Raw genomic sequence first — 27,303 nt, 5'->3', positions numbered from 1 at the left:
GTTCTACACCAAGCAAAACAATGAGAAAGAACAATTTATCTATGATATAGTGGCTGACTCATGCCACAAGACTTGGTGTTCTTTTAATCCTTTTATAAACTGTTTTATCCTAACTAATGTAATTGTGGATGTTCTTATTACCTATATAATGCCTAATCCCATTTGAATTATATTAAACTGTTGGCCTTAATGTTGCTTAGCAATAATTAGTAAAAGACAGGTGGTTTGTGTATTGTTTAACTCTTGATCAAACCGTTGATATGTTGTTTGTGCTGACCTGTTACGCTTTCATGTTGATAATTCCAGTGCTGAACAACAAATGGGAACTCTTTCTAAGGGATAGTTGCGTCAGCCTGATTGCTGGCCTTGAGCTTGGATCATTTCTCAAGCTTGTCTTCAAAGCTCTTGTGCTGGGTTTCCACTTGACATGGCAGACTTTTAAGAATATTTGATAGCCTCCTTCCCAAAGTATGGAGCATTTTGTAGGAAGCTTCACATTCAGCAAAAAAAAACAAAGCCTCTGTGTCCCTCGTAATGCTAATATGTGAGTTGCATTGCTGGATCCCATTCTGCTACTTTGAGTTTAACCGTCCTCTTACACATGGCTGTGATAAAGGAGAAATGGTAGGCAGCATTCAGACATTTTTAATGTTTGATCTAAAGATTGTTTAACTTTGCCAGGATGCTGGGGATGCCTCCACTTCATGGGTCGCATATTCTTCCTTTCTCAGGTGCAATTTTTTGTAGGCAGGTTTAGGTGTTCAAGGTCAAAGTTCTTCTCAAAGTTAAGGAACAATACAAGCTTCTCAAATGATCCCTGCTATGCTTTTGTTGCAATATTTTTATCCTGTACAATGTTGTCTTGTAACTCTATCCCAGTTTTGGAGGAATCTGTGGTAAGTAGGGTAAAGAACTAGAATTGTGCAGAGGTGCCTGAAGTGCCAATAAATTCAGTACAGGAGTGATATTAAAGGCCACCTCACTTATTTTAAGTGCTATGCAGTGGGATGTAGAGGGGTTCTGGTGTCTCCTGTCTGGTGACAACTGTGCTCTCAGGGCTTTTACTTGTACAAGAAACTTAATATGTGGCTCTCGTCTAAAAGCGTCAGTCAGTCTAGGCTTTTTGTTTGGAGATGTGTTTTGTTCCCTCCTCATCTTGAGAAGACTAAGCTATATCTTCTGGTTTTTGAGGGGTAACAAAGCCATCGAGCTGTGAGTTTATGCCTGCTTCTGGTTGAAAGTTCTGCCTTATAGGTTCTTGGCTGAATAGTGTGTTAGGGCGAAAGCCCAGCCAGCAGCAAGGGAATGTGCCTTTGCAGCCAGAGGTGCTCACCTGGAAGGAGGGATTGCTCCTGTTTATCAGCTCACTTTCCAGTGTGAAATATTTATAATCCTGACAGCCTTTTTTCAAGCTCTGTTCTTTGAGCAATCAGGCTGCTTTTATTTTCTGGCTTGGGTTTTTGCATTCCTGTCTGGGCAGTGGCCTGATGCCAAGGGGAAAACGGGGGAGAGCTGTGTTTAATGCCCTTTAGGGTAGGGCATCCATGCAGAAGGTGGAGGATGCAGGTTAAAGTGCCTTTGGGCGAAATGCCCCAGTGCCAGCTGACTGAATAAGCTGTCCCAGTTTAGCTTTTTTGAGGAAAATAGGGCAATCATCGGAACAAAGTGCCCGGTTAAAGTGGCCATGTACAGGATTTGAGGCTCTGAGTCAGCCTTATGCACGTACCTGCATGTAACCTTAAGTTCAGTATCAAATTCCCAGAGTTCAGTGTTCAAGACGTGTCAAGGCAGTTCCTTCTCTGCTGCTTCTGTTGGGCAGGCCACCTAGCACTACTGAGAAAGAGAATATACAGAGAATCCTGGGTTTACACCTGGCGTTTCCCTGGGAGGGTCCCTAATCAGCACTGGCTCCTGAGATGTACTTTGCAAGCACCAGGCTTGTCATGCTCACCCATGCAAATGGTAATCATGTCACTCCTGTTCTAGCAGTGTCTAGAAAACCAAAGAGTAAGCTCCTGGTAAATAGCTATTAAATAATATCTTCTGCAGAGTGCAGGATCCTTTTTTTTTTTTTTCCTTTTTTTAGATGCCTGTTAGTATTTCTTTGGAGGACTCTTCTGTTCCATATGGAGTAAGGAGGAACCCTTACCCAGTTCAGGTTCTGTGATCAGTGCCTACTCATGTATTTATGGGAGAAAATCTTCCGCTGTAACAGAGAGATAACTAAAATCCATTCTTGTAAACACTTTGTCATATGACTGACATTTTTGACTGACTTTTTCTTGCGTATTCTTAGGTTTTTTTCCAGTAAAACTTTTTTTTTTGTTTGCTGTACCCTTTTGAATGAAGCTGTGATTTTTTTTAAGATAACTTCATGTTGGAAGCAACTTCAATGTCCTCTGATAACATGTACAAGAATGTCAGATCAGTCAGTGTTTAATTTGCAAATTAAGAACCTTGTTGTTTTGGCTTTTTGTGTTGAACTACTGAACTGTAAGGATAATGAACTAGTGATGCAGACCTCCGTGATCATTAATCTGGTATTGCACAAGCTGTGTTTGAGACTGGCTGTTCACAGTAAAAAAAAAAAAAGCAAATGAGCTATGTGTTACCTTAGATATAATTAGATATGCTGCCTTGTATGTTTATTTTGGGGATTAGAGCAGAAGCATAAACCTCTCTGTGATACAGGCTGCAATGCCCAATGCAGAAGTGATTGTACAGTGAACACAAACTTGGCAGCACATACGGCTTAGTGCACAGTTACCCTGCTTCGGATTTGCTGAGACTTTTTTTTTCCTTTGCTGACAGAATGACAGCACTTTAATCCTGATGACTTCAGCCAGTAAAAAGACTCTATGTGAAATACAAAATCTGGTGCCCGCAGACGTTGTATCCTGAAAGGTTGGGCGGCATTGCAGAAAACATGTTCTTGTGCTGAGTATGTCATTGCTTAGATACTCCTGGGGTCACTTTCCCAGCATCAAGCTCCTTGATTTTTTCCTCTGAGGAAGATCAGGCCTCTTGAGCCTGAAACATTGTCCCACTTGCTCTTAATATGGGCTGTGAACAACCAATGTGTTCAACGTTTGTACCTCTGCAGGCTTTCTGTCTTGAAAAGATGACATGCCTTTGCTGAGCAACACTAAACAATAGTTAATTATGTAGATATCTTCAGATATTTGTTTTGAAACACTGTGAAGCCATAAAATGTACTGGATGTGCTGCAAAGCTGCCAGTATATTTGCTTGTAGCACAAGAGCCATCTTGCCAACAGGAGAATGTTTTTTTTTTTCCTTCAAAGCTTTTTTTGTTGGTTGTGTTTTGGGTTTTCTTAAATAGCAGGTGGAACTGACTCTGTAGCCATCCAGTGTTAGTTTCAGCATCTGATTATATTTTTTTTCTGCTTTTGTGCATTGATACTTTGAATGATGCTTAGCCGGAAAGAGGCTAACTGAAAACGCGGAGTAACTTGAGTAGCAAACAGTCTGATGCTCAAATGAGGCTAATCTCTGCATAATGAGGGCGAAGGAGCATGTTTTGAAATTGGTCTCCTTTTGCAGGAGGCACTCGGTTACACTGATGTGTTTTAAGGGCAAGGTATGTGTTCCTGCTTGTGTGATGTCCAGTACAGTGAGGCTGTGGCTTGCTAGGTGTGCTCAAACCTGCACAGTTAACCCAGCCCACCAATGCAATAAGGGGTTTGTGGCTACCAATGAGCTGCGAAAGTGATGGTTACTCTACAGCTTGTGGTATGCAAATAAAGGTAAATTAGAGCTCTCTTGAAAGCCATTCTGAAGGGTGGCGATAGTGATTTTTCTGCTGTAACTAGTCTGTGTAAGAGCTAGCTTCTGGGGAGTGCTTGCTTCTCCCACTTTACCAAAGTCTTAAGCAGGGGATGTTAATGACATGCTCCGTAGAGATGCATGTGCTGCTGAAGCCATAATTTAAAAATCTACCTTGTAAATCAGGTGGTCAGTAAGTCTGGTCAAAAATTGCTGGCTTGGCTATCTTTATCATTAAACAAGAAAGTAGGTCACTGATTTAACTTCCTTTGATTATTTTTTCCTGCTGCCATCCCCCTGCACCACAGCTGCCAAGATACTGCTCAGGTATTAGGAAAGAAAAGGAAGGAAAACCCTGGCTGTTTTTAATTTCCAGTGTAGAACAGTACTGCTAGAGTATATGCATGCATGTATGCAGTTTTCAGGCTATCAGCAGATTATTAACACTTGAAACCACAGTCAGCAGTAATCAAAATTGTCCTGAGTTTTGTACTGGGAAGGGCATTTCTGCAGGATTTCAGTAGTGAGCAAAGGCTCCTGGTTGGGGTTTTCTCCTGCATGTGCATCCCATGCTTAGGGAAATAACCAAGTGGCTGTTGGACTAAGCATGCCCTGCCTCAGCTGTTGACACTTAACTCTCTAAGTAGAGGTGAAACTGGTTACTTCTTCCAAAATAAACCATTTAGGTTAAAAATGAGGGCTTTTCTGGTTATTTTCTTACCTGGCTGCACAATGGTGATGCCAGGATGGGTGGGAGGAGGAATGTCTGCTGCAGCGTGTGCTGGTTTGTTCTTTACGGCTTGCTATGGGTTTATAGTGCTTGGATGCTAAAGTGTTACTTAAGATGTAATACTGAGGATTTATTAGACACATAGTTGATTGCAAGAGGTAGATAACAACAGTTTGTACTTCTAGTTTGGGGGCTTCACCTACCAGTGTCTGTGATGCCCTCACTGTCATTATTCATCTGGTTCTTAATAATCTGTCCCAGTAATTCGGATTGCCACTTGTGTCCTAGTGGGACAACATGTTCACTGTGGTGCTTGATGGGTTACCCTGAGCTGTCTAACTGGTTAGCTGCTTTTACAGTACCTGCTAGTCCTCACTTTTTTGCAAAAGCTATAAATCTAAGCAAGCGCTGGGACTACTTTGACATTGAACTTCCAGCGCTTTGCCATTCCCATTAATACTTGTTTCACTGCAGCGGTGTGTGCACAAGCATAACCACACGCCTGAGCGTCGTAATAGCTGCTACCTCAAATGTCTGTGGCAGTGGAGGGGCTTGTTGATAGTGAGCAAGTTTGGTACTGAGAAGGTACATGATGTTCTTCAGAGATACCTCGGGAAGGAGGACAACCTCATTAAGGGAAAAAATACAGACAAAGTTCAGATTTCTTGAGCTATTTTGAACTTAGTTTAATAAAAGTTTATCAGATTGCACTGCGGGTACCTTCTACCATCATTTCTCTTGGATGTCTGTAACAATAAAGTTTACAAGGATACTACTTCCTTTTTGTAATACCTTCTTGGAATTGAAATCTCTCTTCAACTGAGAAGTCCAAGCCACGTTTTTAATCTCCTTTTAAAACTAGATTCCACCTGTGCTTACCATCTAGTACCTCTTGAGCTTCCTCAATGCTTTAATGAGTTCACCATAACATTTTGTGTCATTTCAAGCAGCCTCCTCGGTGTTGACAGGCCCTTCATGCTACCATACCGTGAAGATGACTGCATGAAAAAACAACTTGAAAGAATCTCCAAATGTGGTTTTGTCTCTAATATGAAGTTACTTCCAAATAGTTGATATTTGAATCAAACTGTCATATTTTAATTCGTTGTCCTTCCCAATAGTGATTTGTGCACTAAACTAATTGCTTATGTCTGCTCAGTCCTCTGCTTTGGTAAGTTTTAATAAAAAACTTAAGGCAGCTGAGCTTGCATTGAGTGTTTTGCTAGGGAGGAACAGAGAAACAAAAGAAAGGCTGTAAATATGGTTTGGTCATCCCTTGTCTGCACAATGCCTGTATTCGTTTACAATTAGCAGTATATTCAGATGTTAAAAGTAATGTGTAGACTGGGAGCCTGTCTCCCAGAGATGGGCACCAGGGGTTCATCTGGAGTCTCCGCAGAGCATTTTAATTGAGAATACCACAGAGCAGCTTAGTACTGCTGATCTTTCATGTTAGCAGGAAGATAATTTACTGAATTTCTCAGTTAACCTTGTAAATCTTAATTTCCCCCACAGCCTATTTTATTTTGCTTTATAACAGTTTGGTAAGCACTACTTGAACTTTGTAGGACACTGAAAAATAATATTGGAATAGATAAGGTTTTCTGAAAACATCCCCTGAGAAGAATACGTGGGTCTAAATGCTGGCTGCTGGAGTGTGGGTAGTTGATTTGTCTTCTCTGTGCTTTTCCTGTACACAGAAACTCTTCAAGGCTATGAAGTGGCAGACTGAAATTGCACAGATAGTACCTGAAATCAACATGGTTTGTTTAGACTTATCTAGGTAATTTAGACTATTCTAGAAGGTAGTGACCTTGTTGTTCAGTTGGAGGAGACCAAGGCCATTATGGGATACTGAAATTACAAATTAAATATTGCCAGGTAGAAAACCTTCCAGCTGATGCTTATTGCTTATATTTTTGAGAAGGGCTAAGTGGGTTTAATAAAGTTAAGGCAGTTTTCTTGAGTTAGAAGACCTAGGGTTGGCTCCAAGGAAGGGAACTGTGTGACCATCTAACTTGGGACACCCTAGCATTGCTTGCTGCCTTACTTCATTAGACTGCTTTGCACAAGTGAGCTAGGTTTTATATTAATGCCTCTGCAGATATCATGTAGTGAGTGTCTGATGATGTAGCCAAAACATCTGAGATGGGAGCACTCTGACTGCCTGCACATGCTGTGCTGCTGCATGTGCAGTTCATGCTTCAGATTCTATAGAGAAGCTGCTGCTCTGCTTTATGAACACTGAGTAGCAGTTGTAGAAATGCTGGTTATGAAAGCTGGATTGCAGACATTTTTGCCATAGTACACAACTTGAACCAAGCAGGTGCAGCTGGTTTCCTGGGATGCCAGAGCAGAAGCCACCAACAGATTAGATGTTGTTCCCCTTTTGCTCTTGGACTCACTGACTGGGTTGTTAGTGTTGTTTAATCAACTTACATCACAGGTTTGTGTGGAGTGTACAATATTTGGAAAAGATTAGCAAAATCAATATGCTGTAATTTACTTTGAGGCACATGAATTAGAAGACTAGTGTTGCAGTCAAAGGCAGGCATGTCTATTGTTCACTCTAGTTTCTCTGCTAGATACAGGTCTTGTACTTGTGTAGCTCCCAAGTACCCTGTTAGGAAGGTTAAGGGTTCCTGACAACACTTTGTGTTAGAGTAAATGTCTCTTAAAATGAGATACAGGGGATAACTTGTCAAGCATTCTGATTTGCTTTTTTTTGATACTCAAATGAGTTGTGTGCTGCCTTTCTTTAATAGTGACACTGAAATGTTGCAAGCTCAGACCTGAGCCCTTCAAATGTTGGGAATATCAAAAGCTCCCTTGAAGGAAAGTGATCTTTTTTAGAGCTTCTCTCTTCACATAGTGAATACTGAGCAGTAACCTTCAGAACAAAACTTGCATAGTTTCTGTAACAAGAATTTGTAGGAAATCTCTTGCCACTTGTGGTGGTAATTGGGGATTAGAGAGGATGACTTTTCCAAACTTCAAAGCATAGCTTGCTAATTTGGAACCATATTGAGTGTCTGGAATTGCAGACTCTGAGACAGATTCTTACGCTGCTACGGAAACCTAGTTTGGTTTGAATGCATTTCTTTAGCGTTGGTGATACTGATAGTGGACTGAAGTTAATAAACTTGCTAGTCCTTCACTACACTGAGTAGAGATGAGGAGACTGAGCATGAAGGAATTTAGCTGAAGGAAACCTGTTTGGGAGGGGGAAAATCCATGGTGATAAAGGTTGGGTGTAGGTTTTTTTTCTCTCTTCTTACTCTAAATCTGACTTGAAACAAAACTATGTATAATTGATGTCATAGATACTATGTGTGGATTCTGCTACTAACTGGGATAGTAATGGCTTTGATTTCCTCTCCTAAATTCACATGACAGTGCTAAGTGGGCTGGTTTGCTTTCCAGCAGGTTTTAGAAAGCACTAACTTCTGCTGACCTATTTGATGCCAAAGGTGATAATTAAGCTTTCTGAAATGCTCTGAAGGCAGTCTTATTAGAGTAGGCATTCATGACTGTACTAACAGATGGGTGCAAAGTGGGAGTTAAAAGGGATTCTCTTATCTTTGTGTGATTGCTTAGCTATTGCTGTGCAGGGGAGGAGACCTCCACTGTTATTGCAAAGCTCTTTGTAGTAAGGAGGTGTTCATGTTAAGATATAAGCATTGTGCTCGAGTTTTCAGGTGCAGAGGTGGGTTTTTTTTAAGGAAAGGTGGGGATTGCAGTTTTATTCTTGTGCTTCCAAGAAACACGTCCATGTATAAGAGCAGTGTGAGGGTTTTTATTAAAATTAACAAGTTCAAGATGGTAGTGCTTGAGTGAAAAGTAATGTTACTTATGCCTAAGTTTGCTGCATAGGAAAAGATACTGTGTTAACCTGTGCTGTTTTGATGAACTATGCTATCCTTTAAGGTCTGGGAGTTGTTGTTTGAGGTGTTTTGCATTAAAAAGCAAGCTCCTTGGCTTCAAGTAGCATGGTGTAAACGTCTGCTTCCACTGGGACAGTTAAAAGCCAAGTAAGTTTTGGACATCTGCGTAATATTCTGTATTGCTCCAGAACCAACAATATTAAGTATAAATCAACGTAATGCTGAGCAGGCAGGAGTCATGTTAAGGGTCAGATATGCAGAGTGCTTTACAGACAGTTGTACTGGGTTGAGCTGTTTTTGTACATGATACAGAAAATCCAGGATGGCATGGCCAAGGTCATTGTTGTTCCTTCACAATGGGCATGTAAGCGTATCTTGCTTTTATCACCCCAGATCCTCCTGGAGCTGCACAGACGGAGCTGTTCCCAAGAGGCATATAGTTTTTGTCACAGGGCCAGCTCAGGGGAGGCAAATTGTACTGATCTGGGAAATGCATAACCTTTCTGATACAGCAAGGGAGGCTCTTGGATCCGATACGTGACTTCCCAGGCTGCCTTCAGCACCCCTGAAGGTTAGTGTAGCTGCAGTCTCTGGTGCAGACCATTTTGCTCAGCTGAAAAACGCTTTTCCTTAAAGGCTATGAAATTTGGGATAAGGTGGGGTGGAAGTTACTTGAGTAACACTGAATGTCCAAGAATGGAAACAAATGGAACTTTTTGGTTTTTTTACTGGGAAAGTGCTTGTAATCAGTTCCTGCAGTTATCCCCCGTGCCACCACTCCTGTAGTGTAGGCTCTTCCTCTGCATGTGACCTAAAACTCTCTGCAATGTAGAATCACAGAATCATTTGGTTGGAAAAGACCTCTGAGGTCACAGTGTCCAACTGCACCTGACCACACTAAACCATGGCTATGACAGGTTGCATAACCTGAGATGGGCTTTTACTCCACTATTGAACTGTTGGAACGGGTCCAGGGGACACCACGCAGATGACTAGAGCACTGGAGCACCTCTGCTATGGGGACAGACTTGAGAGAGTTGGGGTTGTTCAGCCTGGAGAAGAGAAGGCTCCAAGAAGATCTTATAGTGGCCTTCCAGTACCTGAAGGGGCTCCAGGAAAGCTGGGGAGGGACTTCTTGCCAGGGCCTGGAGTGATAGGATGAGGGGGAATAGCTTTAAGTTGGAAGGAGGAAGATTTAGATTAGACATTAGGAAGAAGTTCTTTCTGATGAGGGCAGTGAGGCACTGGCACAGGTTGCCCAGGGAAGCTATTGAGGCCCCATCCCTGGCGGTGTTCAAGGCCGGGTTGGATGGGGCCATGAGCAGCCTGGTCTGGTGGGAGGTGTCCCATGGCAGGGGGGTTGCAAGGGGATGATCTTTAAGGTCCCTTCCAACCCAACCATTCTATGATTATTGCCCCTTGTATGGCTAGGTGCTTTTAAAACTGAAAGCCCATATATCGCGTAAGGCTTTTATTAGGCCGGCATTTCCATCATGTAGCTGCTCCTGTATGGAAACACAACTGAGAAGTACAGAATAAAGCAGCTAGTTGAGAACAGAACTCCTGCTGATTCCCTTGCAGTGTTCTCCTGTCCCTGTCAATACTGTGATCTCCCCTCAAATCTGCCAAGACATACTGAGTTAGAGCTCTTAAATGCATGTTGTTCTCAGTGGCATCTGGAGAACTCTAGAGTTCTGGGTTTTTTTAGGAAACTAATTCCATGCAAGAATGCGATTGTAGCCAGGTAAAAGTATAGCTTTGTAGGCTACACGGGACAGAGAAAAATTGTATTTGACTTCCAGTCAATTTGCAGTATAATTTTCATCCAGAGATCTAACACACAGCAGCATGGTTTATTATATTTATAATTTAAATAACACGAGACGATGCTTAGCTTTTTATATATTATTTACAAGGCAGAGAATGCCTTGAGGGCTGTACTTTTTATTTCTCTATATTCAGGTCTCCTAAAGCAGACCCTGACAAGTGGCAATCACTGCAGATGTACTGGTCATGCGTAGATAGCTTTTAATTTAGTTTGCAAACAGTTGTATAACTCTTGGTAGTATTTGGGGGGAAAAAATAAAAGCATCAATTCTGTTGATGATTTCATTATGGGGAAATGTTACTCTGCATGTCAGATGGAGTCATAGGGAAGATAAACCCATAGTTGTCAGACAGATCTTCCAGCTGCTTAAAAACAAACCTCTGAAGTACTGTGACAGTGTCTACTCCGCAACTGTTGTTGTGAAGTGCTGAAACAGCACTAACTTTTTTCAGTGTCTGAACCTTTTAACTACCAACAACAGTTGGCTATTTTGTTTAGTGCTTGATGCCAGATGAGCCTTTGAAGTCCTCCAGTTCTTTAAGGGAACGTACTGGAACCTATATGATGTGTGAGTGGATGTGGGCAGATCACTGAATGTCAGGTTTTTGCTTTTCTTTTGTGCTGTGCTAAAGAAAGCATAATGTCAGTATAAATGCTTATCAAGCTGATGTTTTGGGGGGTTCCTGAATGAGTGGAACTAGCTTTCTAGTTTTTACAACTTCTGGCACAAAAAAGATACTGTGCCTGTAATTCTTTCTATTTAACAAATTAAGAAAATCTGCTACAATCATCTTCGATAGTTCCCAAGTTGGCACACAACTGCCAGTTTCCAAAGCAATTCAATGGATCATTTTCTGAAAGGCTGTTGAAGATCTCCCTTGTTTTTGTTTTCTCATCTACTGACAAAACATGGGTTCGTCTAAGCAGTAACTTGATCTTCAGGAAGACAGGTATGGCAAACAGGGTGGGTGCTCAAGCACAGTGATGTTATTAGCTAAAAACTACTTCACAGATGAAGCATTGTAGGCTGACACACACAAGGGTAAGAAAATGCCTATGTTTGAACACGCATCCACTCATACAAAGTGGAGCAATCGCGTTGAGCCTTGTCTAACTGGCAGGTTAGAACATGTTTTATAAGCATCTGTGTCTCTCCCCTCCTATTCCTGAATCCCGAGCTGTAGGGCTAGTCTCAGGTTTTGTGTGTTGGACCTTGAGTGCCACATCAGTATCTTGTCTTGTCAACAGGTCACAAGCTTGGAGAAACTGTATGGTTGATACCTGCTCTCGGGCTTGCCAAATAAGGTGCAAGCAGAACTGTTTCCAGTTGACACTGTCAAAACAAAGCTCATGCTCTGGATAAGTCCTTTACCAGTAGCAGAACATTTTTGATACCTGTGGAAGATAATTGCTCTAATGTCTCCTTAAAATTGCATGAACAATGTGTTTCTGCAGTGCAAATCTTAAATATCCTTACCTTTTGTGTGCATAGACACAATTTAATTCAAGTGGTCTACCTGTGTCAGTATGTAACTTGGTGCAGAAATCAGGTATGGGCACTGCTCCCTGTTTTAGGAAACTTTCAGGATTCTTTATTCGATTGGTATTTTACTGAACGTTATCTGCAAGCTGAAGAGGACAAGAAGTGAGCTGATTTATTCCCTTATTGAATCAATACAAGGTAAGCTTGTAGGCAGAGCAGTATTTAAATCATTCTACTTGGTACTGTGTGTGTGGCTTTTAGATGCCAATCACTGGTCACCTGGCTAGAAATAATGCATCTGTGGGTTAGTGTTTTTACCAGTAAGGCTGCTAGCTTATACTTGAGCATCTGTTAATTCATAATCACATCTCCTTTATCACCACTAGAGGCTCCTCCAAGTCATGCTTTGGATACATTTCTGTGTCAGGAAGCAGCTCATTCTTTAAGTATCACGCTGGTGTCTGAATCTGTCAGTGTAAGACCTCTTTACAAGCAATGAATTTTTTAAATCAACATAATCAGTTATCCTCTTGATGGTGTGGTTGAATCTGATTCATCAATTTGAAATAGTTACTGATCATTAACTGCTGCTGAACTGTAGAGCAATGTTGACTGGAAGCTTGTAGTGTTGCTAGCAAGTAACTGGAAAAAATAAGCATGAAGGTATTGGTAGTGAGTGTAGGTAAATAATTTTCTTAACGTTGACTTATTTTATCTGAGCATAGATAAGGCTTCAGACATTTCCTGGTATGTCTGGGGTGGGTTTCCCATGATAGGGCTGTTCTTACTCTTGTTTTCTCAAAACATTGTCAACTGTTCCTGCAAACTGATTATTACTGCATCATAATTTGATAAGGTGTAGGCATCTTGCATCAGGTGCAGAGTGGGATTCAGGCTCTGATCAAACAGCCTAACAATGTTAAGACTTAAGTTTTCAAGAATTTATCTTATAAGACAGGAAAGAATATCATCACAGGATCATGGTTAGCGTACAAGTATGGGTGAATTTTCTGTTCTTTTTCATTCCTGAGTTTTAGTAGCCACAGCTTATTCCATGCGCAAGCAAGCAAGTCCTGTGCTCAGGTCTTGGGTTTTTGCAGATGTGTGGGTATCACTTTTCTCTGAAGGGAATAAGAGATGAGCCAGCTTCCAAACTGACTACATAGATGCTACGATTTTTGAGTGTGGCAGTATGGTGGGGCACTGCACTGGAGCTACTGAAGATAAAGCATGCTTTTTTTGTAGATTAAGCATCAGTGATCTCTTTAGTCATAGGTGCTTATATGTGATGATCCTATTATATAGAAAGTTGAGGAACTTTTAGATGAGTCTTTGCAGGAAAGCAACAGCTTGTTTTGGGGGGAGGGGGAGTGCTTCAAAATTAGAACATGCTATGTGGCATCTTAAACTTTTCTGCTTTTTTCCCCACAGTTGTTCAGAGGCTTTTCTTTACCCACACTCCAGTTCTCACTAAAAGCAGACTGTCAGTCTATCATAGATCTTCTCCCTGGTCACACAAATTCCTTCTAAAGTTAAGTCAGATATGCCACTTCAAATCAAGAGTAATACCTATGACGTGCTTAAATACCAGAAGAAAAACTAAATGAGTTGTAATTTCCCCCAGTTCCTTTCTTAGTTCTGATAGGCAATGCTGTATAGCGTTAGAGCCATTCAAGGGTTACTATTAGTTGCGCAGTTGTACAAGTTTCCTCTGACTTCTCTACAGGATTCAGCTTTCTCTGTCAAAATGATCAGATCTCTTGCCTGTATTCTCACCTTGCATTTGTCTCATTAAATTTCTGTCTTGACCTTGAAATCCTCTTGACCTGCGGTAGCTCAAAGTGGTTCTTCTTGACTGCTACTCTTACCCTGTATACCTTCAAACTTAATGTCAATGGTTACCAATAATTAGATAGAAGATTGAATTTCAAGGATGTTCGCTCCTGTACCAAGCTTAGTTTGATTGCTCTGATTTTGCTTTTATCAGTACCTTAAATATCTGGGCTGAGCTGCAGATGAATCAACCTGCTTTGCACCCTTTTACTGGTTTTCAGGAGATATTTCAGCAAATTGACGAATAGCGCTTTATCTGGATGTCATATTAGTCATTGACACAGCAGCTAGTTGCAACTTAGGTAGAAATATCAATGCTAGCTTTCTGTTCAGGTTTGTACTCTTTCTTAAATATCCATCTGGGCTGATAAATGTCTCTAAACATCTGTTATTAATAGTCATCAAGAAGGACTATGTAGTAGGTGGTTCTTGTCTAGCCATGTTTAATAAACTTTTTAAATAGAACGTGGCTGTTACAGCAGGGAGGTGACTTCCTGATGATCTGCAGGAGATGAGGAGTTTGTGAAGGGCATGTTCTTCAGTAACTGTTTCCTTAGGGCTGTGCTGGGAGTGGAAGGTCTGTGTGGTACCTAAAACAGGCAGCTTGAGATGTGGTTCTCACAACAGTAGTACTTTGGAGCCACTGAAAGCCAAAGCATTTGAGTGTCTTGTCATTGTGACTAAAGCAGTAGCCTCTGATATGCTTTTTTCTTGTCCTAAGCAGACATTTAGTGTAAGAGCTAGTCTTCTGCTAGGTGTAGTGCAGTGATTGCACATACACATGCAAGAGCTGGCACTGTGGCAGATTGAGGCTGGCAAGCTGTCTTGCCCCTAGCCTGGGCACCACTTCCACCACTTCCCTGAGCAGCCTCTTCTAATCCTTGACAAACTTTTCTGTAACAAAAGTTTTCCTAATATCCAATCTAAAACTCCTCTGATGGAATTTGAGGACATTTCCACTTGTCTATGTGTTACTTGGAAGAAGAGACCAACACCCACCTCACTACAGGTAGTTGTAGAGAGCAATAAGATCTACCCACAGCCTCTTCTTCTCCAGGCTAAACAGCCCTAGTTCCCTCAGCCACTCATCATAACGCTTGTGCTTCAGACCCTTCACTAGCTTTCTTGCTTTCCTCTGGATGTGCTCCAGCCCCACAGCCTTTTTTTTTTTTGTACTGAGGGGTCTGCAACTCAACACAGTGTTTGCTATGTGGCCTCACCAGAGCTGAGTTCTGGGGGACAATCCCTTCCCTACCTCTGCTGGCCACACCATTTCTGATCCAAGCCAGGATGCTGTTGGCCTTCTTGGCCACCTGGGCACACTGCTGGCTCATGTTCAGCCAGCTGTAGACTAGCACCTCCAGGTTGTTTTCTACTTAAGGTGCAAGTTTCGAGGTCATTAAATGAATTAAACGTTATTTGACCTGATCTCCCTTTCCGTGGCAGGCCAAAGTTCAAACTGAGACATTAGTCCTTCAGTAACATTGTGGAATTTTAGGGGGTTTGTCTTTTTTTTGAAAAACTAAGTCTGAAATGTGAGCTAGAATTCATCTTAAATTCTCATCCCTTGCAGTACAGCTTACTTACAGCCAAGTTTTTGCTGCTCGTGAGTAAAAGCTGCACTGGCTGTAATGCCGTGAGCTCCAAATAATGTAAAGCACAAAGCAGGGGTTAAAAGAGAGAGTGACAGAATGCTGGATGCCTCTTAAATTTCACTCCTCACTAGCAAAAAACACCCAAAACCTGTTACTGTAGAAACAATAGCCTTAAGAGCAGGGATGAGTATGTACCTAATAAGTCTGCTTATTTTAGCTTAAACTTTAAACTTACCTGTTCAAAGCAGCCTGTGATAATGGAGCCAACAGGTGCATCATTATGCAATAATGTGAAAATACGCTTTTGTCTCAAACACAGGCTTATCACTAGCAAATACCTGCTGATAGAGTGCCGGTTTCTGCGGTGAATGGGAGGATGCTTAGCCAGGAGGCAGCTTGCATAGGTGTGTCAGGCGTCACTGGTGCATGTAGGGTTATAGACACTTGCACACTGGGGCTGTGCATAATACAGTTGTATCAGTTTAGGATTTTAAGTACAGACTAATACAGTGCTAATTGTGTCTCCGCACTAGGAGATGGTGCGGCTGTGTTTAGCTCTCTGGTTGCAAGTGGTACACCCCGCTAGACTTGCTTAGCGCTGCAGAGTGTTACCTGCATCTGCCTCGATTTGCTGCCTGTGACCAGCTCTGAACAGGAGGATTCACCATCAGTAATGCAATGGCAGAAAAAAAAGTACCAGGGCTGTGTAAGTGCTTAGTTGGCTTCTGTGTGGCAGCCAGCATATATAAGGTTTCAGCTGCAGTTCCCAGGTGCTGCCATTCAGTTTCTGGAAACCTGTATCCCTTGTTTAAATAAAGGCTGCTATGCCAGCTTCAGAAGTCTTGTTGGAAGAACTGCTGCCTGCCGAGCTGAGAAAGGCAAAGTTGTGTAACACTGCAGCACAGCGCTATGGTTTACACTTGCAATGCTATAAATATTCCTTTCCCCTTGCTGCTTATGAAAGAGGTGACTGCATCAGGGCCTGCCCAGTGTTTTTAGCAGAACATGTGACTGGCTGTCCCTGGAGGAGAGCTTTCCTCTTACATCTAGCACGGCTTGCATATGAAGAGAGTTGAGGCAGTTAGTCATTCACTGACTCATGAATGGTGCTTGCTTAAAAAATTGTCTAAAAATAGTTACAACGGGCTGAAGGAAAGGGTGTTTGCATATTGAAGTAGCTTGGCCATCTGTAACTCTGCAGTTGCAAACAGTATTGGTTGCTTCACCAAACAGTGAAGCAATCTGCTATGTTTTGGTGAGCTTGCATAAATAGGTGAGTTCAGAGAAACTCCAACAAGCTTACACAAAATGCCATAAAACTGGGATGTGCTTTGGTCACTATCACTTGAATTTGAGCAAATTAAACTAGAGAAATGGCCAGGTTGAGGCTGGAGTATATCAGACTCTCTTATGCTCAACCATTCCATAGGCATGACTGTATGTAAATGTGCTTCAAAAAAGTAAATTGCTTACCCAAGAACACAATCTCAGCACAAGGCCTTCAGCAATGGCAGAAGTCTCTTCGTATCTGACCTGTCACCATATCTATTACAGAATCATGGAATCATAGAGTCACCAGGTTGGAAAAGACCTCTTGGATTATCAAGACCAACCATTCCTGTGTGTCCCTAAACCATGTCCCTGAGCACCTCTTCTACCCATCTTTTAAACACCTCCAGCGCTGGCAACTCAGCCACCTCCCTGGGCAGCCTGTTCCAGTGTCCAGTGACCCTTTCCCTGAAATTTTTTTTTTCTAATGTCCAGCCTGAACCTGTCCAGCCCTGGTGGAGCTTGAGGCCATTCCCTCTTGTCCTGTCCCTTGTCACTTGGGAGAAGAGGCCAGCACCCTCCTCTCCACAACCTCCTTTCAGGTAGTTATAGAGAGCAATGAGGTCTCCCTTCAGCCTCCTCCAGGCTAAACAACCAGAGCTCTCTCAGCCACTCCTCGTAAGGCCTGTTCTCTAGCCCCTTCACCAGCTTTGTTGCTCTTCTCTGGACACACTCCAGAGCCTCAACATCCTTCTTATGGTGAGGGGCCCAGAACTGAACACAGGATTCGAGGAGCGGTCTCACCAGTGCCGAGTACAGAGGGAGAATAACCTCCCTGGACCTGCTGGCCACGCCGTTTCTGATCCAAGCCAAGATGCCATTGGCCTTCTTGGCCACCTGGGCCACTGCTGGCTCATGTTCAGTCGCTGTCAACCAACACCCCCAGGTCCTTTTCCTCCAGACAGCTTTTTTAAATACATTGATTCCGAATTTTTTTTCCTTATAAGATCAGGCCTGGTCCTGGAGTGGAGGGTGAACTGGGGGAAGAACCTAATAATTTTTCAACTTGGGAATTCCTGGGAAATTACAGAAACTTCAGTATGATGTTAGCTTTCTCACATGGGAATCTGAAATTGCTTTAGTGCTCAGCTCCTTTGGTCAAAGCTCAATAAAGCTGTTGAGGTGGCAGCTTGCCACATGGAGGAGGACCAAGTAGTTCTGTATGGTGTTAGGTCATACACAGTTGCTGGTAGTTGCCTTTTCTGTGATGATGTGGCAGATTAATGCTAAAACTGAGTGAAAATGGGCAGGTTATAGAAGACATATTTGGGTGGCTTGGGATGCCACCATGTCCTACTCTGTATCTCTTGCTGGATGCTACCTCTCTTGCAGTTGTTGCAATTGTGTTTTCTGTAGCATTGCGTGAAGTCAAACAGACAACAGAAGAAATGCAAAGCTGGCAGTTGTTAGCCTGATGTAAATGGAGGCTCCTGTGATCTGCTGCTTTATCTAAGGTTCGAGGCCACTGGCCTGTGGTTTGGGAAAAAAATATCATGGAATCATAGAATCACAGAATAACCAGGTTGGAAGAGACCCATTGGATCATCGAGTCCAACCACTCCTATCAAACACTAAACCATGTCCCTCAGCATCTCGTCCACCCGTGCCTTAAACACCTCCAGGGAAGGTGACTCAACCACCTCCCTGGGCAGCCTGTTCCAGTGCCCAATGACCCTTTCTGTGAAGATTTTTTTCCTAATGTCCAGTCTAAATCTCCCCTGGTGGAGCTTGAGGCCATTCCCTCTTGTCCTGTCCCCCGTCACTTGGAAGAAGAGGCCAGCACCCTCCTCTCTACAACCTCCTTTCAGGTAGTTATAGAGAACAGTGAGGTCTCCCCTCAGACTCCTCTTCTCCAGGCTAAACAACCCCAGCTAGTAAACAAAAGTAACAGAGCTGTGCCTTAAGGATTTGTATTAAGGAGTTTAGAAGTCTAGCTCTGTCTGGAAATGCTCTTGCTTTGCCATTGTCAGCCGACATAGGGCAGAGGCAGGAAAAACCTCTCTGTGAAACCATAGCCAGTGCAGTGCTGAGCTGTGCACTCCTGGGGATGAGCATCTGCAGGCTCCATGCTGGTGGGGCCATGCCCGGTGATGTGACTTGGGAGGGGGATGACAGCTCTAGGAGCACGCATGTAGCCTGTGGCCAAGGGAAACTTCTTATTTGGCTTCTGGCCTGTTCCCAGCAAGCTCTCCAAATGAGAGCGCTAACAGCTGCCCTGCCTGAAGCTGATGCTCCCTGGCTCAAGAGCGCTGACAATGAGTGTTTCTGGCCGGAGCCAAAGTAGTTGCCACATGGTTCAGGCTGAATGGCCCAAATGTCTGAGCAATACCATGGATGGTCCTTGCAGTAAAACCCGCTGCAAGAAAGGAGTGGGTTAACTGCTTAACTCCTAACTGTTGAACTACTTGGTCTGAAACACAGCTGACTTGTGCAGGCTAAGCAGCAGCTGTGATCAGTTATCATGAAGCCTAAAACCTCCGAACTGAGATTCTAAATTATCAAAGGGAGATAATACTACCAAAAAAAAAGATCCTTTTGGTTCTTTTGAGTAATGCTAGAAGAAAATGGCTTGGTTTCTAGCCACTGCTTGTTCTAAAGTTATTGTTCAGAGCTGTTTTATTTACTCGGATCCCTTGAGATGTGGCCCAGGCAACAGGAATGTGAATGTACAAGTTTGCAGGAGCTTGGATGCAAACCAGCTTAACAAGGCTGTAGGGAATATTTCCCCTCTTACGATTCTGCTCAACCCTGTTTTCTCATCTGCTGTTAGTCCTGATTTCAGATCGAAGGAGCAAAAGACTAATATGTGGCTCAGAGCCCTTTCTTTAAAGGTGTAATTGTAACTTTGGCTATTGTATCACAGGCTTCCTGCTTTGGTCCAGGTTGAGTGGCTTAACAACAGTCCCAGCTTTATGAACATACATCTGTGGACAGAGGAATATTTCATATTAATTCACGGTTAAAAGAAACTCTGGGAAAAGGAAATGTAGTTTGTAGAAGAGGAGTCTGCCACTGGAAATGACAGCTTTTAGTAGTGCTCAGATGACTAAAATAGGAAGTAGATACAAGATGGGATTTATTGTGAAGCAAGTATGGGCTCCTGCCTGTTAAACTGGTCTCTGCTTTTGGAAGTTATCCTCGCTTCTTGACTCGTCATTGCTGTGCTGACTTGCGGCTCTGTTTTTCTAGTGAAGTAGCTTAACATTCTTTTTGAGATCCAGTCCACTTTTCACGTTCAGGTCTTTGTGGTCTCTGATTTTAAAATCCTTCTGAAACAGTGGAGGTAAGACAGAATATAAGGTGTTTGCTGCTCTTGGTGTTCATCTGGACAATGCAGTATCAAGGGATTTTTCAGGACTCACAAGCATTAATTCACCTATTCACTCATCTAATGTGGTCCTCCTCTGAAAGCACAGCAAATGTAGGTAAGCATTGCTAAGGTGCTGCCTGGAAATGAAGCCAGAACTGGACTAAATTACCAGGTTAATTCCCAGCTTTGCCACAGGAGATGACTTGGGTCAGAAATGATAACATCTGGAGATGAAACAGCAATGTTTTACCTTGCCAGATATTTGATGCAGCAGTGTGGCTAGCTTTAATGCTGCTTTACAAGTTCTGAAGCTGAATGATATCAAGGTGTTTTAAACTTCATTGATGTGAGAAACAGATTGTGAGTACTTACTGCTGACCTCTACTGAGCGTGTTTTCCGGCACATAGCATTTCATAGTGCATCCACTAATCCAGGCTTAATGTGCAAGGGGAGAATCCATTAGATGAACTGTATAAATGCTTGATGCACCATAAGCTGTAATGGGCGTTTTGTGTGATTAGATACTAACCCATAACCCAGGAGTGCTTAGTGTTCCTGTTCTTGTTGGCTTTCCTGTATATTAAACATTGTTAGCAGCACGCTGGCAGGAGGCATTCATTAGGTGTGCAGCTACGGGAAGTGATGATGTGCACAGCGAGGAGCCTGGTGATGCCTGTTAGAAAGAAAAATGAGGGGGCTTTGTGCTGTCTGCAAGTGCTGTACCTCTTACTGGGGCATGGTGAGGGATATGTAGGAGACTTTGGTGGTCACCAGAAGTTTCTCTGTGAGCTGGCTGTAATAGATAATTATAGAAAAGCACCAAGTATTTTTAAAAAAATCAAATGCTGCTGTTGTATCTGAACTTAAATTCAGTTTTCAAAGGATGCTCAGTTTCACTGGTGAAATGTTTTCATAATGCTCACATTAAGATTGTGATGTTTAAAATAAAACTTATATATAACTGGTGCTTCCAGAAACAGATGCTTGTGTTGTTCTGTTGGCCACTGTAAAAACTGCTGGTGCTCCCAATTGCCCTAAATCATGTCAGTCATGATGCTGGTGGCTTTCCAGGAAATGTGTGCTCTTCCCTGCATTGCCTTTCTGCAGTGAGCAGGTAGGATGGGTTCTTTATTCATTCCTGCCCTTGCTACGTTGGGGATCTGGGTTCTGTCAGCTGAGAGGACTAGAAAGAATCATTTTAAGGATACGAAAGCATCATATATAGCTAGGCTGGAATAAATTCTGGATTTTTAGACATCTGAGGCTAGGAGGGAGTCCTTCCCACATTGGTGTTCCCCACTAAGAGGGAGATGATAGTAATAAGTAAGCATCAAGTGAAGTGCACAGCGGCATCTCCAGAAACAGTCAATGTAGTGGTTACTCATAGCAACTGAATTAGAACTTAATTTAGTGGCTAGTAGAAATATTAGGTTTGTATTTTCAGTCAAATAGCATAGTATCTAGCAAAACTTGATTTTTCTGGCATACAAAACTGTGGCTTTGTCTTGTACAAATAGGAGAAAAACAACAAACCTGAAGTGCAGTCACTAATGAGGATGCCAGGGAGCAAGGCAGTAAATCAAGAAACAAAGGGACTCTGCTGGTAGCAGTATTTTTGAAATACATGTCGTAATATAACTTAAAGGTTGAAGTTCTTATGCAGTAGCTGTAAATGCTTGTTAAGGACTGAATCTTCTGCCAGTCTGGCCTATTGAGTGTAATATCAGGGAATTTTTATTCTTTTCTGGGGACTGTAAGTATGGCTACTTCCAAACTGGAGAAGGGGGAACAAGTTGGTGACTGTGGTCTCCACTTCCTGGAGACTGGATGTGTTCAGTGGCATCAAAGAGATGTGGTGAGCCAGCAGCTGAAAACAGAGCACCGAACTAGGATTACTTTTGTTCAGTTTCAGCTGAATGGAAGGAGTCAAACACATGGTGAATGTGGTAGTGGTTGGATACTTGTGGGCAGGGAACTCAGGTGCATCTTTAGTCGCAAAATCACTAGGTTGGAAAAGACCCACAGGATCATCGAGTCTAACAGTTCCTATCAATCACTAAACCATGCCCCTCAGCACCTCACCCACCCATCTTATAAATACCTCCAGGGATGGTGACTCAACCACCTCCCTGGGTAGCCTGTTCCAGTGTCCAGTGACCCATTCCATGAAAAATTTTTTTTCTAATGTCCAGCCTAAACCTCCCTTGGTGGAGCTTGAGGCCATTCCCTCTTGTCTTGTCCCCTGTCACTTGGGAGATGAGCCCAGCACCCTCCTATCCACAACCTCCTTTCAGGTAGTTGTAGAGAGCAATGAGGTCTCCTCTCAGCCTCCTCTTCTCCAGGCTAAACAACCCCAGCTCTCTCAGCCGTTCCTCATAAAGCCTGTTCTCCAGCCCCCTCACCAGCTTTGTTGCTCTCCTCTGGACTCGCTCCAGAGCCTCAACATCCTTCTTGTGGTGAGGGGCCCAGAACTGCACACAGGATTTGAGGTTCTGTCTCACCAGTGCCGAGTACAGAAGGAGAATAACCTCCCTGGACCTGCTGGTCATGCTGTTTCTGAAACAAGCCAAGATGCCATTGGCCTTCTTGGCCACCTGGTCCACTGCTGGCTCATGTTCAGTCATTGTCAACCAACACCCTCAGATCCCTCTCCTCCGGGCAGCTTTCTAGACAGACTTCTCCTAGTCTGTAGCTGCACAGGGTTGTTGTGCCCCAAGTGCAGGACCCGGCATTTGGCCTTGTTAAACCTCATCCCATTGGACTCTGCCCAGCGGTCCAGCCTGTTCAGATCCCTTTGGAGCCTCCCGACCCTCCAGCAGAATGACACTTCCACCCAGCTTAGTGTCATCTGCAAACTTGCTAAGGGTGCCCTCAATGCCTTCATCCAGGTCAGTGATAAAGACGTTGAACAGGGCTGGACCCAGCACTGAGCCCTGGGGAACCCCACTTGTCACTGGCCTCCAGCTGGATTTCACACCATTTCCCACCACTCTCTGGGCCTGGCCAGCCAACCAGTTTTCCACCCAGGAGAGTGTGCGCCAGTCCAGGCTAGAGATGACAGTTTCCAAAGCAGAATGCTGTAAGAGAAACTGGGTCAGAGGCTTTACTGAAGTCCAGGAAGATACATGCACAGCCTTTCCCTCATCCAGTAGCCGAGTCACTTTGTCATAGAAGGCGATCGGGTTAGTTTGGCAAGACCTGCCTTTCATGAACCTGTGTTGCCTGGGCCTGATCGCCCGGTTCTCTTGAGTGCTATCATACAGCACATGCAAGATCACCTGTTCCATGACTTTCCCCGGTGCTGAGATCAGACTGACAGGCCTGCAGTTCCCTGGATCCTCCCTGCCACCCTTCTTGTAGATGGGCACTACATCAGCCAGCCTCCAGTCCAGTGGAACTTCCCCAGTCAGCCAGGACTGCTGGAAGATGATGGCAAGGGGTTTGCAAGCACATCTGCCAGCTCCCTCAATACTCTTGGGTGGATGCCATCTGACCCCATACACTTGTGGTTGTCCATCTGGGCAAGCAAGTCCCTAACCACCTCCTCTTGGATCATGGGAGCTTTGTTCTGCTCTTGTAGCTCATGGGGATGTACACCGAGGGAACAACTTTCCTTGCTATGAAAGACTGAGGCAAAGAAGGCATTAAGTACTTTGGCCTCGTCATCATCCTTTGTCACAGTTGTTCCCTTTGCATCAATAGGGACTGAATATTCTCCCTGGTCCTCCTTTTATTGTTAATGTATTTATAGAAAGCTTTTTGTTATCTTTCACTGACTTGGACAATCTGCGCTGTGGTTGGGCCTTAACCCTCCTGAATTTAGTCCTCCTAAATTAGTTTGTCCATCTGGAACTGCGTTAACTACAAGCATTGGTAAAGGCTGCCCCAGGAAGTGGTGGAGTCTCCATCCCTTGGTGGTGTTCAAAAGCATGTACACATGGTACTTTGGGACATGGTTTAGTAGGCATGGTTGTTTTGGCCTGGCGGCTGAACTCAGTGATCTTAGAGGTCTTTTCCAACCTTAATGATTTTGCCCTAAAAATTCCCCTTCTCTCTGATACCTAGCAGCCTAGATGAACTTAGCAGAAATAAGTTCAGATAACTGATTTGCCTTACAACTGTGAAATTGTTGAGGGAAATTTTTCTGTGAGCTTTAGTCAAAAAATATGTTTGTTGCCTAATTTGGTATTTTTTTTCTGTTAACATGTTTAGAATTGGGCCTTAGTGGGGAAAAAAAAAAAAAGTAATCATGGCTGTTGCTGGATCTTTGCAAGCAGTCTTGCAGCTACTCCTGGAAATTCTTGGCTGGTTTAACCCACTCAGAAACTCGAATAGCTTTCGGGGAGAGTGGGGTGGGCTTACATAACTTCCTGTGGTTTCTCTTACAGAAGAGATGGAGAATAAGTCTCTAGTAGCTGTTTGTAATGCCCTGGAAAAGCATTTGGTTTCACTTTTTAAATTCTAAATGATCTCAACATTGTTTGGAAAAAAAAGTCCCTGCTGGTAATGTGGGATTTCCTACTTCAGTGGCTTTTGGCTCTGAAATTAGGTTTGTAGAGAGGCTCCAGTTGCTTTGTACACCAGTACAGAATCTCTGTGTGCTAAACATAGGCCAGTTAGAAATGGCTTGTTATGAAGTAATGTGATTCTGATTTCTGTAAACATAAGACTGGTTAAAGGCAAGCTTGGGTCTCATCTGTCTCCACATGAGAAGAAAATGTTTTTCTAATTTCTCTCTGATTTTGCATTTTTGGTACCGAACTCAAGGGGTGTCCTTCATGTAGCAAAACACCTAGAGTTGAGGCTGCAGAACGGGATTTAGAAGTTTCAGTCTTCAAAGACCTACAGCTTCTTCATGAGTCTGCATCACATACAAAGGTGATAAGTGGTGTTCTAGCCTCATCTGATGCAGTGATCTTCTTGAGACTAAACCCTCTGAGTTAGACAGTTAGAGAGCAGAGGGTTTATACTAATAGGAACAAGAGCTTCTCCCTCAGCTCCTTGACTGTATGTGTTCAATGTGAACGTGAAAGTGCTGGTACACTAGTGGCAGTAAGCTTTTTTGGTCTCCTAGGAACTATACCTGTGTAGTAGGTGCATTGATTCTGCCAAGGAATCTTGTAGCTAGCTTGATTGTTGAGTTTTCTCTCTTGCATTTTTAATCTCAGTCCTTAGGCAGTTTTATGTCTTGAATGTCGTGAAACTGCGTGTAAGCACAGAAATGGGCTTTCTTGGGAAAACCCCAGTATTCCAGAGGAGTCTGCAGCTGCATGATGGTAGCACTTGAGCTGAAGTGAATCTGCTCTGCCCTGGGTAAATTTCTGCTCTACTTGCAGTGCAGGGTCACACATCCCAGAACCGGCTGTGTCCTTGCTCCAGCAGCCACTCTTGTCACTGCTCCACTGCAGCGGAAAGGCATTCAGTTGCTCTTGGAGCAGTGCCATTTGTGTAACTGACCTTAACCGTAGGCTAGGATTGTTTAAGTGGATCATAAATCCTTTGGTTGTGAGCTTGCCATGGCACACAGCTGCGGGGTGGGAACTCAGTGCTGCTGTAAGATCCCCCACATACAGTCAGTATCGATAGTGGGCAGAGTGTAAAGCCACATGGGCTGCTGGATTTGTTTCATAAAGGTGAACAGAAAACCTTTTCTTGGCTACCTGGCACTCTGGCCTCATAAAATTTGGATTGCAAGGCAAAGACATATGCCAGTCTACATGTAAAACTGTAGCCAGGCACTTAACCACCCAGTAATCCAATCTGGTTGCCTGCTTCTCTTTCTGGGAATAAAACTTCCCATAGTTTGTACTGTTGAACATGGTCAGCACCTGTGTCCAAGCAGCATAGTGAGATTCTCAAGTGAAGGGGGTGACCTTGGATTCTGCTCTCACCATGTGCATAGTGCCTTTTGGGATCTCTTCTTGCATTCATTTGCACGTGAGTCTGGCTGCAGTGCAGGGTCTGGGAGATGCTTCTCTGGAGAGAAGACTGGTGGTGGAACTTCCTTGGTGGGTTGAGCAGTGCTAAGGGGAGGGTTTGTACTCTGCAGCACAGCAAGAAGTGTCCAAGTACCCCTTTCAGAGGAGAATGAGTTTAGCACTTAATCAATCCAGATTCAGCCCTCTTTCTTACCAGCTGGCTTCTCTGATTGCTGTGAATGGCAGGACAGCACAGAGAAGTTAATATCCAGCACTGGGAACTCTGCAGTCTTCTTACAGCTGACTCTACTCTGAGGGTCTTGCCCTGCAGTTGGCAGCTGACCTCAGAGGCACTGGAAAGTCATGTTTGCTGTCATCACCCATCAATATCTGGTTCGTCAACTTGCACTGATTTATTGAACAGACACAGATGGCATTCAGACTTGGGAAATGCTTGTAGTGGCAAGAAGTGTAGTATTTGGAACACAGGTCAATTGACCAGCTTAACTATTGCACAAGAAAGGCAAAACACTTTGGATCTCAGTAAAACAAGTATCTAATTTTTTTTTTTCTGCAATGAAAGAGTAACCTAAAATATTTGCAGTGCCAAATGTAAAACAGGTCTATTCACCTTAGCAGACATTTTTAGTCTGCTTCTGAACCCAGAAAGACAGCAGTAGTATCTTGAGTTCCAGTTTTTCAAATCTGTTTTACCCTGTTTAACAACCGTTGTTGGATTAGGACGCAGCAGATACCTTTTGGGCTTGTTTTCTCAGCATTTCCAGCTCAGGTCATTCCTGGTGTTTAGATTTTTCTTGTTGAGTTAGTGTCTTGCTTGTAAGAGATGGTATAGAGTTATACTGTGGGACCATGTGAGGGCTGGTGTATAAAATGAACAATTTGATGGGCTTAATTGAATTTTTCTTCTAGTGTCTCACTGTTGCTTGTTGATCTCTTTTCTTTTTTTTCTGTTTGATAACTAAAATATTTTGCTTTTTTGCAGGCCCATATTAAATTTCCTATTGACTATCCATATTCGCCACCTACCTTCAGATTCCTGACCAAAATGTGGCATCCCAACATTTATGAGGTAAGGTGCTTTTTTAAAAAAAAACTTGTGAGAAGGCTTTCTACTACTTTAAACTCTGGAAGTACTGAAGGTACAGAATATCTCTAGCCGTTACTAAAGTGATTAGCTGTTGGTGTTAGATGTCAGTGTTATGGTTGAGCAGTTAAATCCTAGCGTGGCAGGAAATGCTGTTCTTGTAGGTAGAGTGGAGCCACTCTTGTACCTGCAAGTGCAACAGGCAGCCCCAGCCAGAGTGCCATGCCGTGAGTGCTGGCAGCTTTAGGGGATTCTTGGATCAAGGCTGGTGTGTGGAGTCTTACCCTATTGTCATTACTTAGGCAACCGTTACTCTCTGTACACAGTCTGTATTATTAAAGTATACTCAAATTAGAGTATATCCTGTGGATATGATGGAAAACGGTCTTCTACAGGAGTCAGCCTACAAATGAAAGGGTTTAGACTTGGGACGCTCTGAGTGTGGAAAGAACCAGAATTGGGCTGGAATCCAGCTTCAGGAGGAGTGATGTACAGCCTAGTT

General features: G+C 43.3%; 1 protein-coding gene across 1 annotated transcript in view; it reads left to right on the top strand.

Moving 5' to 3' along the window:
• UBE2R2 (ubiquitin conjugating enzyme E2 R2) overlaps window positions 1-27,303 on the top strand; it is a 61,969-nt gene that overhangs the window by 17,127 nt on the left and 17,539 nt on the right. Inside the window, exon 2 of the mRNA XM_069880162.1 lies at window positions 26,700-26,786. Within this exon, the coding sequence (XP_069736263.1) occupies window positions 26,700-26,786 (87 nt within the window). The remainder of the gene's footprint in view (window positions 1-26,699; window positions 26,787-27,303) is intronic.

The sequence above is a fragment of the Phaenicophaeus curvirostris genome, chromosome Z (assembly GCF_032191515.1).
Source record: "Phaenicophaeus curvirostris isolate KB17595 chromosome Z, BPBGC_Pcur_1.0, whole genome shotgun sequence".
NCBI lineage: Eukaryota > Metazoa > Chordata > Aves > Cuculiformes > Cuculidae > Phaenicophaeus > Phaenicophaeus curvirostris.
This window is presented reverse-complemented; position numbering and strand designations above follow the sequence as displayed.